This window comes from Erpetoichthys calabaricus, chromosome 8 (genome assembly GCF_900747795.2).
Source record: "Erpetoichthys calabaricus chromosome 8, fErpCal1.3, whole genome shotgun sequence".
Classification (NCBI taxonomy): Eukaryota; Metazoa; Chordata; class Cladistia; order Polypteriformes; family Polypteridae; genus Erpetoichthys; species Erpetoichthys calabaricus.
In genome coordinates this window covers 26,607,926-26,625,183 of record NC_041401.2, presented here as the reverse complement: position 1 = coordinate 26,625,183, position 17,258 = coordinate 26,607,926, and the positions used below count along the sequence as shown (strand labels likewise).

The window sequence follows — 17,258 nt, the reverse complement described above, 5'->3', positions numbered from 1 at the left end:
TACTTGAGGAAGCCAAAATCCTTTTGGGCGAACGTCTTGTGGACAGATGAGACCAAGGTAGAGCTTTTTGGTAAAGCTCATCATTCTACTGTTTACAGAAAACGGAATGAGGCCTACGAAGAAAAGATCACAGTACCTACAGTCAAACATGGTGGAGGTTCTAAGATGTTTTGGGGATGTTTTGCTGCCTCTGGCACTGGATGCCTCGATTGTGTGCAAGGCATCATGAAATCTGAAGACTACCAAAAGATATTGAGGTGCAATGTAGGGCCCAGTGTCAGAAAGCTGGGTCTGCGTCAGAGGTCATGGGTGTTCCAGCAGGACAATGACCCCAAACATACTTCTAAAAGCACTCAGAAATGGTTGAAGACAAAGCGCTGGAGAGTTCTGAGGTGGCCAGCAATGAGTCCGGATCTAAATCTGATTGAACACTTATGGAGAGATCTCAAAATTGCTGTTGGGAGAAGGCGCCCTTCAAATCTGAGAAACCTTGAGCAGTTTGCAAAAGAAGAGTGGTCGGAAATTCCAGTTGAGAGGTGTAACAAGCTTGATTTCAGTTATTTTTTCCAAAGGGCGTGCAACCAAATATTAAGTAGAGGGTGCCAATAATTTTGTCCAGCCCGTTTTGTGATTTTCTGGATTTTTTTTTCTCATTTTGTCTCTCATAGTTGAGGTATACCTATAATGAAAATTACAGGCCTCTCTCATCTTTTTAAGTGGGAGAACTTGCACAATTGGTGGCTGACTAAATACTTTTTTGCCCCACTGTATTATATATTATACATTAAATAAATAATTTTTATATACTTTTTTTTAACAAGTAGTGGCCAGGCTTTCTTTTCCACTCTAATAGGTCATGTTCTGTGGTAGCTACATTTGTTCAGTACAGAGAAAAACAATGCAAAGCACAAAGGGAAATTCAGTAGTCACATAATCTTTACTGAATCTTTAATCTCTAATTATGAGACCAACTTTTCAAAAGGTGAAATGGCCCGAATCACATTTTTCAATTACTTCCTTCAAAATGTAATGTGAGATTCCAAACTAAAAGGGCACACAAAACTCTTATAAGAAAAAATACAATGATCACAAAATATTTTAAAAACTCAGTCAGCACCTTTCTTATACTCAAGTTAATTATTTATGGAAATTAAATCTGTAACTCTATTGTGAGCCACTTTGTGAAGAACAAAGGATACCTTTACCAAAGCTAACAAGTATTAAGTGTTGTACTTACATTCCCAACTAACATTAGACACAAAGATATCCATTTAACAGAATAAAATACTTAGTAAAAAGTGAAATTCTGCAGCTTGAGTACATGTCAAGTATTAGGATCCTTTATATTATCACATTTGTGCACATGCCAGCTACAGTTAAGTTGCCTTTTCATAGCATCAGACTGCAGAGTTCTAAAAAGAACCAACCATATCCTACAAAAAATTAACCCGATTTTACTCCACTCTGCCTATTGCCTATCTTGACCTGTAGAATCATGTATGGAAAACGAGTCAGTGAGTCGCCAGTTTAGGTCATGTACACCAGTGCCTGTCCCAGCAGAATTTGTCAAAATGTAGGTCCCACCACATAGCAGGACTCCTCAAATTATGTAAAGGTTCTATTCCAGAAACCCTTACAATTAGTAGAAATCTACAAATGTCAAAACTGACCCCTTCAGGCTAGTAATACATGCTATGGTACATTATCCTTATTTCTCACTGTTTATCTTTTTGTTTATTAACTTGTGTGTATATTTATTTATTGAGCGTCTGTAAAAAGCCAAATTTTCCTCGGGTGACAAATAAAGATCTATCCTTCTATCTGTCAGCAAACATTTTTAAGTTCATTTAACATTACAAAAAAAAATGTAATTTACTTCCAGGGTACAAGATTTATTCCTAGCATTATTGTAGCTTACGGTTTTAATTGTCAGCGACGAAGAACCTAGTTGTTAGATGATGAAGGAGATGTTAAAAAAGTGAAACAAAAAGACATTTCTTCTGGTAATCTAACAGTAGAAAAGACTGAATGTTAAGGGAAGGAGAAAGGGAGTGGACCACAAGAGTTTTGCTTTGTTACAGAACAGTTTGTGTAATGAGTAACGTAAAATTTTCATAATTATGAATTTTTATTACCGACCCTTCAGAATAATTTAAATAAGGGTTGCCAAGAGTTTAATATACTGAAGTCGTTTCTGTATACCGCAATACATACTCACTCTACTAAACCAAAATTAAATTTTGTTTGAAAAGGTGGCACTTTTTGAGTAAATGTATATTTTATATTCACATCTCTAAGAATGTCTTTTTATATTCAGCCTGCTTCCATTTCGGTGTCCCACTTGTATCAATTCTTAGTGTCTGGTTATTATTTAGCAGCCCCCACCTATGTTCATGTCCCATTTATTTATTTATTTTTAAATACACTTATGCATGTGTGCGGCGGTTGCAATGATGCTTTATAAGTAGGAGACCAGGATTCACACCACAGGTTCTTCCTGCGTGGGGTTTGTATGCTCTCCCTCTGTCCGAGTGGGTTTTCTCTGGGTGGTCTGGTTTCCCACCCACAGTCCAAAGACATGCATGTTAAGTGGACTGGCGATGTTAAACTGGCTCGTGTGTGTTCACACTGGCACTCCATCCAAGGATTGTTTCTGACCTGCACTTCATGCCTGCTGGGATGAGCTCCAGCTTCCCTGATATTGATAAAGTGGGTTAAGATAAATGAATTGATGAATTATTGCTTGTTCTTCTCTAGAGGGTATTTTATCATTCCCTTCCTGTACAATCTATTTGGCAATGCAATCCCCCCTCTCAATCCACACATATCTTGGAAGCACATTTAAAATATAAACTATTTCATCTAAAAATCCCAATCTGAAGTATATCTAATTTCAGATTATCTATTGTCTCAACCATGACACAGAATCTGAATCCATGCCGCCATTACTCCCTCAAATCTATTCACCTTTTGCAATTTAGATACAAAAACAATTACAGCTTCCCTGGGCCTTTTTAGACCTTACTGCACTTTTTTCCCTCATCTGGATGGGTGGCATGGGCTCTGGTGAACTGTTCCCATTTCTTTCTCGTTTTTATTTGTTTTTTTCTAAGTGTGTAATAATTACTTTTTGCCATTACTAAAATTTGGTTTATTGTTTTTAAGAAAATTAAACTTGATAGATATACTTTGTGTTATCTGCTTTCTCTATAAATTTGGTAACAAGTTGATGCTCTCTTATGTTATTTCATGAATACCTATATCCTGGGTGTGCAGATCCCAGCTAAACATCCCCCTCTCTTTGGGGTAGTCATATAGTTATCCCACTAATGTGAATATCCAAGAAAGTTTAGATTTATTAAAATAAAACTTATGAGTGGCAAAACTGCAACATCACATTTCTGGACTGAAATTACATACAACAACATGAATACTTTACCATCTCGATTTAAAATATGTCCGTCATTACTTGGTACTGACAATTGTAATACAAACCGTTCCTTCTTCTACAGAGCACTCCTTGATTAAAGAAAATGTGCCAGTCCTGCTGCTGTTTTTATTGTCTTGTACGCACAATACAGTACACCCCCAAAATCCGCAGGGGTTACGTTCCTAGAGCACCCACGAATTGTGAAAAACCGTGACTTTTGGATGTGGTTAAAAAATGCCTTTTAAATGCCTATTTTTATAGTTTAAACCCTAAATACAGTATTGCCCCCAAAGCACTTTAATTTCGTTGCAAACTCAGCTTAATACATTAATACATTACCTAAAAAATTACCTTATTACCTAAAAACAGAATGTAAAGGTAAACCCATATACTGTACAGTACTGCACTATGTCTCCCGCGGTGCTAGAACGTAAAATACCGATGTTACCGCTATACGTACTGCAATTCATGCAAGTGCGTTTTCTTTGGTATGCACAGTCGTTTTCTTTGTTATAAGTAGAATAAATACATAATTTCATTTAATTAAAATACAGTAAAATGCACAGGTACTCACCAATGATGAATGATATTGATGATGAACATGAAGTAGCTGTGCAGTATGATGTAGAGGATTTAAAACTCCTCGGGTGGCGCCCCTTCTTCAGGCACTTGAGGAGGAGTGATATCTTTGGACGGGGACGACTTCTGGTGGGGTTACGTGCTTGGTGTTCTTTATAGGTTTCAGGAATATTTTGATGGCAAGTTGCTGTTGTCGTTTCTTCATGGCAGCATCGATGCCATTATTAACTGTGAGAGCCCTAACCATATAGGGATCCCATGCTTCAATCATCCCTTCTAAATCGCTTCTGAAAACGATCAAACCATCCCTTACTGGCTTGAAAATCTTCAGGCTCCAGTGCTGTTGATGGTCCTGGTTGCAGTTCTTCGGTACCTTCTAAATTGTCTCCTGTAGCGAACTGGTAACATCATCCGTGAGAAAGAACGGAAATTGTACCGTCCAAGGGGATGTTTTTCTTCCTGCAGTCGGTGATCCACAATGCCAAGGCAGATTCCGTCCTGACAATATTTGTTTCCTTACGGTCGTAACCTTTTTGGCACTATCACAGAAACTTACAGATACGGTACTCCGGATCACTGCCTCGTTCTTCTTTATGTAGCGTACAGTGCTTTCATTAATGCCATAGTGGCGCGCTACTGCAGCATAACTTTTTAGTTCCCGGAGCAAATCCAGTAGTTCAACCTTCTCCTGGAGTGTTTTAAACTGCTTCTGGCACTTAGGCTCAGAGCCAGATGCCTTAGAAGGTGCATGGCGTTTCGGCGACATCTTGTGCATTTATGAATAACAAAATGCAAAACATGATGACACTCAGCTGGAGACACGTCACAGGGCAGCACTCAATCAGCAGCAAGGAGAAGTGAATAACACTCTCAGATTGGCTACTTTCACCATCCCAAACCACGTTTCCCTCAGCGGTTGCTTCCTGTTCTCTCTACAGCACCGTATTGCCACGAGAAAAGCCATAAAAAATTGCGGAGGATATTTGTGCTTTCCGCTAACAATTAATAGTTAGGTTCTAAGGAAAAATCCGCGAATGACTGAGTCCACGAACCCTAAACCGCGACTTCGTGGGGGTCTACTGTACTGCTTAGTTTCAACACAGGATAGTAAACACATATCTTAAATACATAAAAGCTTTAATGACTCCTAATCACAGTAGTTTTGTACAATGTTCACACACTAAACTGTCTGTGAAATGCAAAAATGACTGTATACTGTAAACTTTTAATTACAGAAGAGGAAGGGCCATTCTAAAAACAATGTCATGTACTGCTTAAATTATTATTTATTTTTACATAATATATAAGCCAACAGCAGATTGGCTCCTGTCTTGTGCCTGGCACTTCTGGCTCTAGTCTCGAAGACTCTGAATTGGATTAAGCGGATTTGAAAATGGATGGATGAATAAGTGGATTTGAAAATGGATGGATGAATAAACACATGTATAAAATATAAATTAAAATAAATTCTGACAAAATGCAATCAATAAATCAAATTTCTACAAATATACATACATATAATTGTCCAAAAAATGACTAAAGAGGTGGGATATATTAGTGAGCAAGTGAATAGTCAATGGTATTCCCTGATGGTAGTGGCTTCTTTCAGCAGGAAAATGTGCCCTGCCACAGTGCAAAAATCGTTCATAAATGGTTTGAGGAACATGGCAAAGAGTTCAATGGGTTGACTTGGCCTCCAAATTCCCCAGATCTCAATCCGACCAAGTATCTGTGGGATGTGCTGGAAAAACAAGTCTGATCCATGGAGGACCCACCTTGCAACTTACAGGACTTAAAGGATCTGCTGCTAAAGTCTTGGTGCCATATACCAAATGACAACTTCAGAGCTCTTATGGAGTCCACGTCTGTTTACAGCTGCACTTGCAGCACGAGGGGGACCTAAACAATATTAGGCAAGTGTTTCTAATTTGTGGCTGATTGGTAACACACAAAGCGGCACAAAAACTATTTTTAGTGCAACAAAGTGCTAGTAAACTGCAATTTTCAGTTTTTAAGTGGGATTAAAAATGAAGATACTAGAAAAATATGGAACATATTTTGTAAAACATCATAACAGAAAATGCGGAAGTTAAAAGCAGGACCGCTGCTCTGGGTGAATACCTTCTAGGTTTATAGAGTCCTTGTCACAGGCATTGGGTGGGTGGGGTAGAGAGAAACAGTATGAGAATTAGGACATGTGGACTGTCAAAAAGCCAGAAGACTTCCTGGCCAAAAGGTGGCCACATATAGTCCTTTGCTAGGGAGGATGTACCATATTTCCCATTAAAAGGCGAGACCAGGAAAGGACTAGCAGAAGGCCTGTACTTTAAACGGATATGCCATGCTGAGGGGTAAACCAATAAAATGGCCATTCTTTTAGTCTGCCTCAGGAGATTCTTCTCATAGGATAACGGCATAGAAATAAAACTATATAGCAGTTTTGAAAGGCTATTATTAAGCAGAGATGCCATGTCATTTTCTAACCCGCTTAATCCGAACCAGGGTTGCAGGGGGGTGCTGCAGCCTAACCCAGCAAGCATAGGGTGCAAGGCAGGAACAAGGCAAGAACAAATCCTGTACAAGGCACCAGTCCATTGTAGGGTAAGAGCGAGAATGCAGTCCTACACTACCACAAATTTTGCAGTTGAGTTTCCAGAAGGGGTTATTCATATTCTTGTGATAATGAATCAAAGTATGTCTTTGCTTATGGTGTCTTACATACTATGACACTATATACATGAGCCTTGATGGAAACAATGTAGTGCTGGTGTACAAAGTGTTGAACTACTCTGTTTGTTAATATTAACTAAAGCGCAGAAAGAAAAAAAAAAAAAGTGGTAGGAAATGTTATTTTTAAACCTAACTGAATAACCAGCATTACAGTATAAAGACATCTGTTATGTGGTTACAGTGTAAGAGTTTCAAAAGTATGCTCACTAAACTGGATCAGAGGGTTTCTGAATATCAGCACAACAAGACAATTCCATTTGTTGGCAAAGAAAAAAAAAATGCACTGCATGCAAAGTGCATTTACTAGACCAATGAATAAATTATATTACCTTGAACAATTTGCACATCTGTAGAAATACCTGTAAAAAAGCACAATGAATGACTTAAATAGAATTTATTGTCAAGAGCACAAAATTATGCAACCAACGAAAAAGCCACATACAATTCTGCATGAGAAAGACCATTATAAACATTTATACATTCATACCGTACACAATCAGTACACTAAGTACGGACAGGTAAACAGCAAATCAAATTTATATAGCACTTTTAAAACAACTAAAAGTACTTTATAATAAAATCAATAACATATATCAAAAAATAAAAAGTAAGTAATACAATAAAAGGATAAAAAAAAAAAAACAAAGGCAAAAGTAAAAACACTGCTGAGAGCAAAAATAAAAAGCAAGTCATAATAATTATTTGCATTTATATAGCACTTTTCTCACAACTCAAAGTGCTCAGCAATTGCAGGTTAAGGGCCTTGCTCAAGGGCCCAACAGAGCAGAGTCCCTTTTGGCATTTTATGGGATTCAAACCGGCAACCTTCTGATTGCCAGTGCAGATCTCTAGCCTCAGAGCCACCACTCCGCCTGTGGGACTATAATAATTAAACAGCAATAAAAAAATATATATTTGCAGCTAAAACTAGTTATTTAAGATAGATTATAAATGCAACCTAAAAGGAATAAAAGAAGGTTTTTAATGGTGATTTAAAATAATCATTTGTGGGAGCTGATCTTATTGAGAGGGGCAGACTGTCCCATAGACAAGGACCCACAATAGCAAAGGCAGGATCACTTCACTGCTCCCTGCATGTGTGTGGAACAGACAGTAACAGTCTATTACAGGATTTGCCTACAAATTAGACATGCATAAGGTTTTTTATCACTACAGAACATGAAAGAAAGTAAAATCATTCAACTCTGAATTTTCAAAATGCAACAGATATACAGCTAATTTTTTAAGAACATGATTTAAAATTTCTTTCAACCACCTCCCTTTTAAAATGTACTGACACTTCTAGATTCAACCTATAGAATTCTTAGCGTCTTATGAAAACTCAATAAATATCAGGTATCACCAGGTGGCTTGGTGTCAACCTGAAATGGCACATTAGGATGGTACATTAGATAGCTCGGTTCATAGACCCTCTTATACTGAGACATTAAACTTATTAGGTGTCATGTTTACTCTTTATCCCATCAACACAAACTTTAAGTACTTTCTGAAAGTAACTGCAATTTCTCAAATAAGCACCAGATGACTAATTGTTTCCTACAAATGTAGACGTTTAATTGCGTTTGGGGAAAATTAACTTGTCTTGTTTAAGAGAATGCCAGACAAACAAAGCACAGTTCAGTCAAAAGATACAAACACCACAGTAATGCAGACTTTGTTGAAATATTTAGAACTCACATTGAAAATATAGAAGATTAACGCAGAGCCTGGATATGTCCTTCCAATACTTGTTAACTTAAAAGTTTCAAGTTTTTAAGTGATCAGTGTTTGACTGCATAAGTATTAATTCCCTTAACCAAGTGGCAGTGATCTGTACATACTTTAGGAAGGTAGAAGTTCATGGTATTTATTGAAATAACCACAGTAATGGTTACTGTGCAGCATTGACTTTCCACTCCCGTGTTTTTGTTTTTGGATGTGGGTAAATTAATAACCATTTTCATAATTATTTTACATTTGGATAGATGAAAGAAGTGGTTCAGGGCTGTTTGCTGGCCCACCAAAGTCAGCAAATCTTTGTGTATCCCCAAACTGTATTTCCCAGAAGACACATGATGCCATTTCCCATTACCTATTTTGCACAGTATATAAGCTTTAGCATTCAAACGATATTCCCCATAATTATTTAGCTAGGATAATATTTTCAGGTTTTATTATTTAGAAAGTGAGCTTTTTCAGTACTCTGTCATTATCTCTGGATGAAGAGGAGAAAACCAGCTTTTGACAAATTTTCAATTGTTCTGTCACCAAACCAGGAATAGAACTGGCAAAACCCTTCTGGACCGTGAACTATTCTAATCTCCACTTGCATTTTTCCCCCCCAACTGTCATGCATCATTTCTCCCTGAGAAGTTTATTAGTTTGTTTTCTTGCTACTTCTTGGTAGTGGCCTGTATTCCCCTATGACCTAATTTAACTCTGTGTAGCACAACATGATTTTTTGGGTAGTGAAGGAGGATAAAGGATATCGAATAAGCATTATTTGAGTCACTAATGGCATGAATGTGAGCAAACACAGCACTCAAAGTTAGAATATCCTTAGCTCTAAATACCTAGAGAAATGGAACAGCGGGTGCTGCCTGATGTAGCTAAAACAAGGACCATCACCTTTGTAAAGGTAATTTTAAGGTCATTTACACAAAAAAAAAATCAAATATATTGTTTGCAATATACAGTATATTTAAAAGTTCTGACGTAAGTCGAAAGGCAGGGACCTTAATTTCAAAGTGTTACTAATGCACCATTATCAAAGGACAAATACAGCTTATATTAACAACTGAAAAGTGATAAGTGGCAACAAATATTAGTGGATTTTATAGGTGAGAATAATTAACTACACTATACCATCCCTTGCAAAGATTTTATTGAATTTACACTGCACCTGGTTTATACAGAGGCAGGCATTCCAGCAGGACTGCCATTGGAATTGTGGGAACCAACTTTATACTTTGAGGTGCAGCACACTGTGCGAGAGCTGCTGGCAGGACTGAGAAAGGTTGTGTGTGGGTGTGGGTTGAAGCTTTCAGACAGAGGGTGGGGTTGTTATTAAAGTTAAAAAAGGCGCTTTAGCTAAAAACTTTTCCACTGTTTAATCAAGTTATAAAAATAAAAGAATATGGTTTTAGAAACAGTTTAACAGTAAACCTGTAAATGGTAAGGAAAGAAGCACGCTGTGAATAAACACTGCAGAAGGGAAAGTTAACTAAAATAAAAAAATGTTATGATATGGAACACATTTTCCACATGAATAGTTTGAACTTACGCTAAAAATATATATATATATATACTGCATATTAGAGAGAAGCAGACCTGCAAAACCAGTGCTGAACCTATTAATGCACAATATGTTAAAAACAGCCAATCTTACCTCTACTATCCAGCGCATAGAGCTCCCTTAGTCCTAAATCATTGAGGGACTTTGTTAAATCCAACACTTCCTTTGACTGAAAATTTTTCAGCAGTACTGTGTTTTTTGAATCAAATTCACATTTTTCACTGATTGCAGGAATCAGGCTTTGCAAAGCAACCTCGGGACTAACTCTTAAAACTGTTTTCTGTGTCTTTTTATAGTTTATTACTAAGCGAACAGTTACCTAAAAGAAAAAAATGTAAGAAATGAAATTCATTATTTTTCTATCAATAAAATGACAGCTATTGATTCGAATGCAAACATGCAAATTAAGGATAACAAAAAATGGAAATAAGTGCACAAAGAATAGCATTGAAAATATCTGAAACCAGTCTTCCAGAGGGGTATATTATAAACTGTTGTGATAACAGCATATAATCTAGTGATATTCTGAAAACAAATACACAAAAAATAATTTATATTAAATTATTACTGTTTATTACATTATACAATAATAGAAAAGTAGTGCACGTCAAAAGAAAATATCAAGTTATTAAAGACAGCAACTTCAACATCTACAGTAACTTCTACAACCCATAATAGAACTGAGTAGCAATACATAGGAATGCAACTTTGAGAGTAAAAAGAAAAAGCAGTAGTGGAAGTCTGAGAATGGATTTATTTTTTATTTTATTTTTTTTTTTACATATTTATCATTAAAAGAAATACATTTAGCACCTCTCACTTCCATTCATCTCCATAGTCCCCAGTTCCCTTATAATTGCGAACAACCCAGGCTCACAGAAGAAAACCCCCCAGATAGTGACTTACAGCAATTCCTAAAGCTCATAACAGATTAAAACTTGTATGCTTTCCTCTCATTGCTATATGACATCTCTCCAAGGTATAAAATTTTAAAAACACAACACACAAATTTAGTACCCCAATTATCACAATAATACAATTAACATAAAAGGAAAAAAAGGAAATTCAGTTATGGGAGGGAGAAGGAAAAAAAAAAAACACACACATTACCTCAGGCACTACTGGTAGAGCTTTTTTGTTCTTTTCTTCAGTTGCTTTTGGCTTTAATAAAATTTTTTCTGCCTCCAGTGTGCCTATTAGGGAATTTGGCTTAAATTTAATTTGGTTTCTGTTAGTGGATATTAATTCTATGGTATGGCTAGATGGATTCAGATGATACATCCCACACAGGAAAATTAATACATCCATCACTGGCTTGCTGAAACGAAAAAAAAAAAAAAAGACTTTATTCATGACCTAAATGATGTAAGAGGAATACATTGGCTTTTCTTCTAACTTTCTAACTTTCATTAAGAATGTCTGATCTCTTAATATTGTAAAAGGTTTTATATGACAAAGTTTACACCTCAAAGCTGCTCAGGATGCAACTTCACATCTACAGATTTAAAAAAAAAAAAACACCCTTGACTCTGCCATTTTCTTTTATGTTACCATGTTACAAAGAAATTTCAAAATCCATTTATTTTTTAAGAGTGCCCAAATATTTACATGAAGAGCTTTTGTTTCTTTATTACAGGAAACATACAAAGATAAAAACTGCATCACTGTTAGTAAAAACACACAACTCCCACAAAGATTGCTTTAGTTGGCCTGGTGATTAGTATAAAGGTGAATGTCAAGTCTCAAAGACACTTTTTAGTCCTGTAGTGGGTCATACTGTATATCCAGCATGTAAGTTGATAAATATTTTGTATCTCTTCATCTATAAGCTAGACAGACCAAATGTGATATTAGTGTTTTACTTTATTGATAACAACAGTGGTACTTTGAGGTTTACCTAACCTAGAAAAACCAAGCCTGGGGCTTCCTAATATTTTTAGGCATTTTTATCAATAATGCATAATTAAATGGGTAACTTAACTCTTGCCTGTTCCTTTTCTCTGTTACTGATGTATTTATTGGAGGGGTAATGGAAGTGCTACAGTAACTGAACACAGAGTGGTAAGTGTATAGGATTTAAGACATTTTATTTATTATTAAAATGAAATCCATCAGGGATCCATTGTCATGGCATCTAATGTATATGGATGTGATAGTATTTGGGGTGTACTATTTCACAGAGACACAAATATTCTTCAGATAAACTGCAGTTTCCAGATTATCTCAAACTAAAATACATAAAAACGTGATTGTTGACAATTGCAATTTTTTATTGAATTCTGTAAGAACCTATTTTGCGTTGTTACATAAAGTATTATTCTATAAAGCAGGCATGTCATACTCGGAACCAGGAGGGATACAGTTGCTTCAGGCCTTCATTCTAGCCACTTCCTTATTAGTAACCAATTACTGTTGCTAAGAGAATAACTTTAATTTTAATTGGGTTGATTTTTAAAATTAATATATATATTTTTTTTTTAACTTAACCAGTTAAGTCTGGAAGGTCACCATTGTTTATCTAGTTTCTTTCTTAGAAGCCAATCGTTGCACCTAATGAAACCCTATATTTAGCTCTCTTGTATGACTTCTAAGTGCGATCATCATGAAACACCACATATTTCCAAAACTTAACTTTTTTTGAAGGAACCATTCAAATATGTTTTATTGCTCACAGTATATCAATATTTCCCAGAGCTTCACTAGGTTCAAATATTTTATCAATTCAAATATGATGGACCAAAACATGCAATGGTATAAGGTTAGCCGATTATCTGTTGGCTACCTTTCCATCTAATTAGTGCTCTTTTTTTCCTTCCTTAACCAGCATCCAAACAATCTTAAAATACAACTCAGCAACATTTAAGGCAAAAGATCTGTTCCATTAGCAACAGTAATTAGTTAAGGAAGTGGCTGAAAGAGAAACCTGCAGCCACTGTAGTCCTCCAAGATCAGAATTTGACACCCTTGCTGTAAAGAATAACATTTCAAAAATGTAAGCACAAGTTAAACTCATTATTCAATATGAAATGAAACTATCAAAACGTAATGCATCTTGCAATGCAAACTTGAAACAAAAGACTAAATCATAAGAGGAAATTTATATATTTTGTATGCAGAAGGACGAATTCATGATAAAAAAAAAAAAAAAAACACCTTTTCAATTTTGTTAGTGTAAAATGCAAATACAAGTAAACAAACACATTTTAAGAATGCAAGATATGAATGAAGTGGAAAAACAAATTTTCTACAAAGCTGTAATGAATATTTTCCTATGAACATACATAAAAATTTAAGTTTTCTTCTTATAGTACAAATTGCAAAGATAACCACACATATAGTAGAATACCCAATGAAAAATATGTATGCAAAATTATACAAGTTATACTTTTAAGTAATCAAAACATGGCCTTAAACTTCTCTTTTATTACTTTTCGGTTGCATAATGCAAACAATAGAAACACTAAGAAAACAGGTTATTCCTTAATGTAGCCAAGAGCAACAGTGAAGGGAAGACAAAGTCAAGAGAATTGCAGTGTTTGGCCAGGGCTGGAATTAACCCACAGGCAAACCAGTTTTACCATCACAGCCCAGTTTAGGCGCAACAGCCTCAATGGCCTATAATGGCCTATGTGAATTTCCCCTTGGGACTAATAAAGTATCTATCTACAGTGGTGTGAAAAACTATTTGCCCCCTTCCTGATTTCTTATTCTTTTGCATGTTTGTCACACAAAATGTTTCTGATCATCAAACACATTTAACCATTAGTCAAATATAACACAAGTAAACACAAAATGCAGTTTGTAAATGGTGGTTTTTATTATTTAGGGAGAAAAAAAAATCCAAACCTACATGGCCCTGTGTGAAAAAGTAATTGCCCCCTGAACCTAATAACTGGTTGGGCCACCCTTAGCAGCAATAACTGCAATCAAGCGTTTGCGATAACTTGCAATGAGTCTTTTACAGCGCTCTGGAGGAATTTTGGCCCACTCATCTTTGCAAAATTGTTGTAATTCAGCTTTATTTGAGGGTTTTCTAGCATGAACCGCCTTTTTAAGGTCATGCCATAGCATCTCAATTGGATTCAGGTCAGGACTTTGACTAGGCCACTCCAAAGTCTTCATTTTGTTTTTCTTCAGCCATTCAGAGGTGGATTTGCTGGTGTGTTTTGGGTCATTGTCCTGTTGCAGCACCCAAGATCGCTTCAGCTTGAGTTGACGAACAGATGGCCGGACATTCTCCTTCAGGATTTTTTGGTAGACAGTAGAATTCATGGTTCCATCTATCACAGCAAGCCTTCCAGGTCCTGAAGCAGCAAAACAACCCCAGACCATCACACTACCACCACCATATTTTACTGTTGGTATGATGTTCTTTTTCTGAAATGCTGTGTTCCTTTTACGCCAGATGTAACGGGACATTTGCCTTCCAAAAAGTTCAACTTTTGTCTCATCAGTCCACAAGGTATTTTCCCAAAAGTCTTGGCAATCATTGAGATGTTTCTTAGCAAAATTGAGATGAGCCCTAATGTTCTTTTTGCTTAACAGTGGTTTGCATCTTGGACATCTGCCATGCAGGCCGTTTTTGCCCAGTCTCTTTCTTATGGTGGAGTCGTGAACACTGACCTTAATTGAGGCAAGTGAGGCCTGCAGTTCTTTAGACGTTGTCCTGGGGTCTTTTGTGACCTCTCGGATGAGTCGTCTCTGCGCTCTTGGGGTAATTTTGGTCGGCCGGCCACTCCTGGGAAGGTTCACCACTGTTCCATGTTTTTGCCATTTGTGGATAATGGCTCTCACTGTGGTTCGCTGGAGTCCCAAAGCTTTAGAAATGGCTTTATAACCTTTACCAGACTGATAGATCTCAATTACTTCTGTTCTCATTTGTTCCTGAATTTCTTTGGATCTTGGCATGATGTCTAGCTTTTGAGGTGCTTTTGGTCTACTTCTCTGTGTCAGGCAGCTCCTATTTAAGTGATTTCTTGATTGAAACAGGTGTGGCAGTAATTAGGCCTGGGGGTGGCTATGGAAATTGAACTCAGGTGTGATACACCACAGTTAGGTTATTTTTTAACAAGGGGGCAATTACTTTTTCACACAGGGCCATGTAGGTTTGGATTTTTTTTCTCCCTAATTAATAAAAACCATCATTTAAAAACTGCATTTTGTGTTTACTTGTGTTATATTTGACTAATGGTTAAATGTGTTTGATGATCAGAAACATTTTGTGTGACTAACATGCAAAAGAATAAGAAATCAGGAAGGGGGCAAATAGTTTTTCACACCACTGTATATGTCAAAGACAACTATAATAAATTACTGTAGCCAAGTGCAGGCTATCAAGGCCAAAGGTTTATTCTTAACTGTAAAATACTGAGCCCACGTACTACAAAACACATGGTAACAGATTGACATTGAAGTATGACGGTGTTAAAATTTGGACTTACATTATCCTGATGAGGATTTTCATGGCAACATACCTTGCTGGGATGACCAGACCACCCCATCATTAGCAACTCCTTAAATCTTACATCTCCTTCATGAGAACTGCCAAATGCTCGAATCTAGTTGAAAAAATACAATCCATCCTGTATGCTCCCAGTGAGCTGTGCCTTGAACACCTCCTGTGGGAGAGATTCTAACTACATGCGCACACCATCCCAACTGGCTCTTCTCAGTCTCGAGAAGTGCTGGTTCTGCTCCAAGGTCCAGCTATACTGTGGAGCATCTCACTCTCTAATGGAAAATTTGCTCAATTTTCTTGTGCAAGGACCTCGTTTCAAGACCAAAAATCCAGGGTGTGAATGTATTTGCAGCCATTCTGCTAATACAAACTTCTTGCTTGGAACTCTCGCTCATACTTTCATAATGAAGCAGCTTTTGGAGAGTTTGCCCAGTCCCCCAGGTATTGATGCAGAGAAATATCATAGCCTATTGTGATGGACGGCTGGCAGCTCAACCCGGCCGACACACCCGCAGCATAGCGGTGCCCCGGATTCCCGCAGGGCACTATGGGAGATGGAGTTTGGCTTCACAGCCCTGCTGGGTAACGTGGGTGCTGCCAGGGGACGTTGCAGAGAGACAAGGGGATTTCTGTTTCCCATATAGCCCGGAAGTACTCCCAAGTCATGGGGACGGAAGGACAGAAGTACTTCCGGGCTGAAGAAAAACAATCCTCCTTCTGACCCAGAAGTGCAGATGAATCACATGGATGGAAAGACAGAAGCACTTCCGGGTCAAGGACTATAAAAAGGACTGGAAGACCCAGCAGGAGAGCCAGAGTTGGGAGGGAGTGTGATGGAGCTGCTGGGAGGAGAAAAGGAGAGAATTACTGTATTGTTTGTTGCATGTGGTGCTTTGGAGGCACTATTGATAAAGATTAAAAATCTGCTTAGTCCAAAGCAAAACCGGAATAAATTCATTTTCAAAGGAATTTGTGTCCACTTTGTTTTCTCCTGAAATTCATTAATTGAAAGGTATCCTCTTGAGAGCAGTCTCCCTACAGATGGAGTGCAACTTGCAGCATCGCCCAAGAGGCATGAAACTCAAGATGGCATAAGCTGATTGCATCAGGCAATTAATCACTTATTCAGGTTTTTATTACTCTGAGGTATATGGCTTCTGTATGAAGGTAGCTGATCCTGCTTTGGTTTGTTCAGTGTCTGTGTGAAAGTGTGTTTCCTCAGTAGAAAGTGTACAAAATGAACTGTCACATTTACTATCCCACATGCCACAATATACAGTGGGGCAAAAAAGTATTTAGTCAGCCACCAATTGTGCAAGTTCTCCCACTTAAAAAGAGGAGAGGCGCCTGTAATTTTCATCATAGGTATACCTCAACTATCAGAGACAAAATGAGAAAAAAATCCAGAAAATCAAATTGTCTGATTTTTAAAGAATTTATTTGCAAATTATGGTGGAAAATAAGTATTTGATCAATAACAAAAGTTCATCTCAATACTTTGTTATAAACCCTTTGTTGGCAATGACAGAGGTCAACGTTTTCTGTAAGTCTACACAAGGTTTTCACACACTGTTGCCGGTATTTTGGCCCATTCCTCCATGCAGATCTCCTCTAGAGCAGTGATGTTTTGGGGCTGTCGCTGGGCAACACGGACTTTCAACTCCCTCCAAAGATTTTCTATGGGGTTGAGATTTGGAGACTGGCTAGGCCTCTCCAGGACCTTGAAATGCTTCTTACGAAGCCACTCCTTCGTTACCCGGGCGGTG

The 17,258-nt window shown here is 37.3% G+C and overlaps 1 protein-coding gene across 4 annotated transcripts in view; it reads right to left on the bottom strand.

Annotated features, from left to right (window-relative positions):
- The window catches only part of cobll1b (cordon-bleu WH2 repeat protein-like 1b), a 132,285-nt gene that overhangs the window by 44,057 nt on the left and 70,970 nt on the right, over positions 1–17,258 (bottom strand). For all 4 annotated transcript variants that reach the window (XM_028806380.2, XM_028806381.2, XM_028806382.2 and 1 more), the window contains exons 3-5: positions 11,145–11,352; positions 10,128–10,353; positions 7,069–7,098 (exon numbers count right to left, since the gene is read on the bottom strand). In XM_028806380.2, coding sequence (XP_028662213.1) covers positions 7,069–7,098; positions 10,128–10,353; positions 11,145–11,352 — 464 coding nt within the window. The remainder of the gene's footprint in view (positions 1–7,068; positions 7,099–10,127; positions 10,354–11,144; positions 11,353–17,258) is intronic.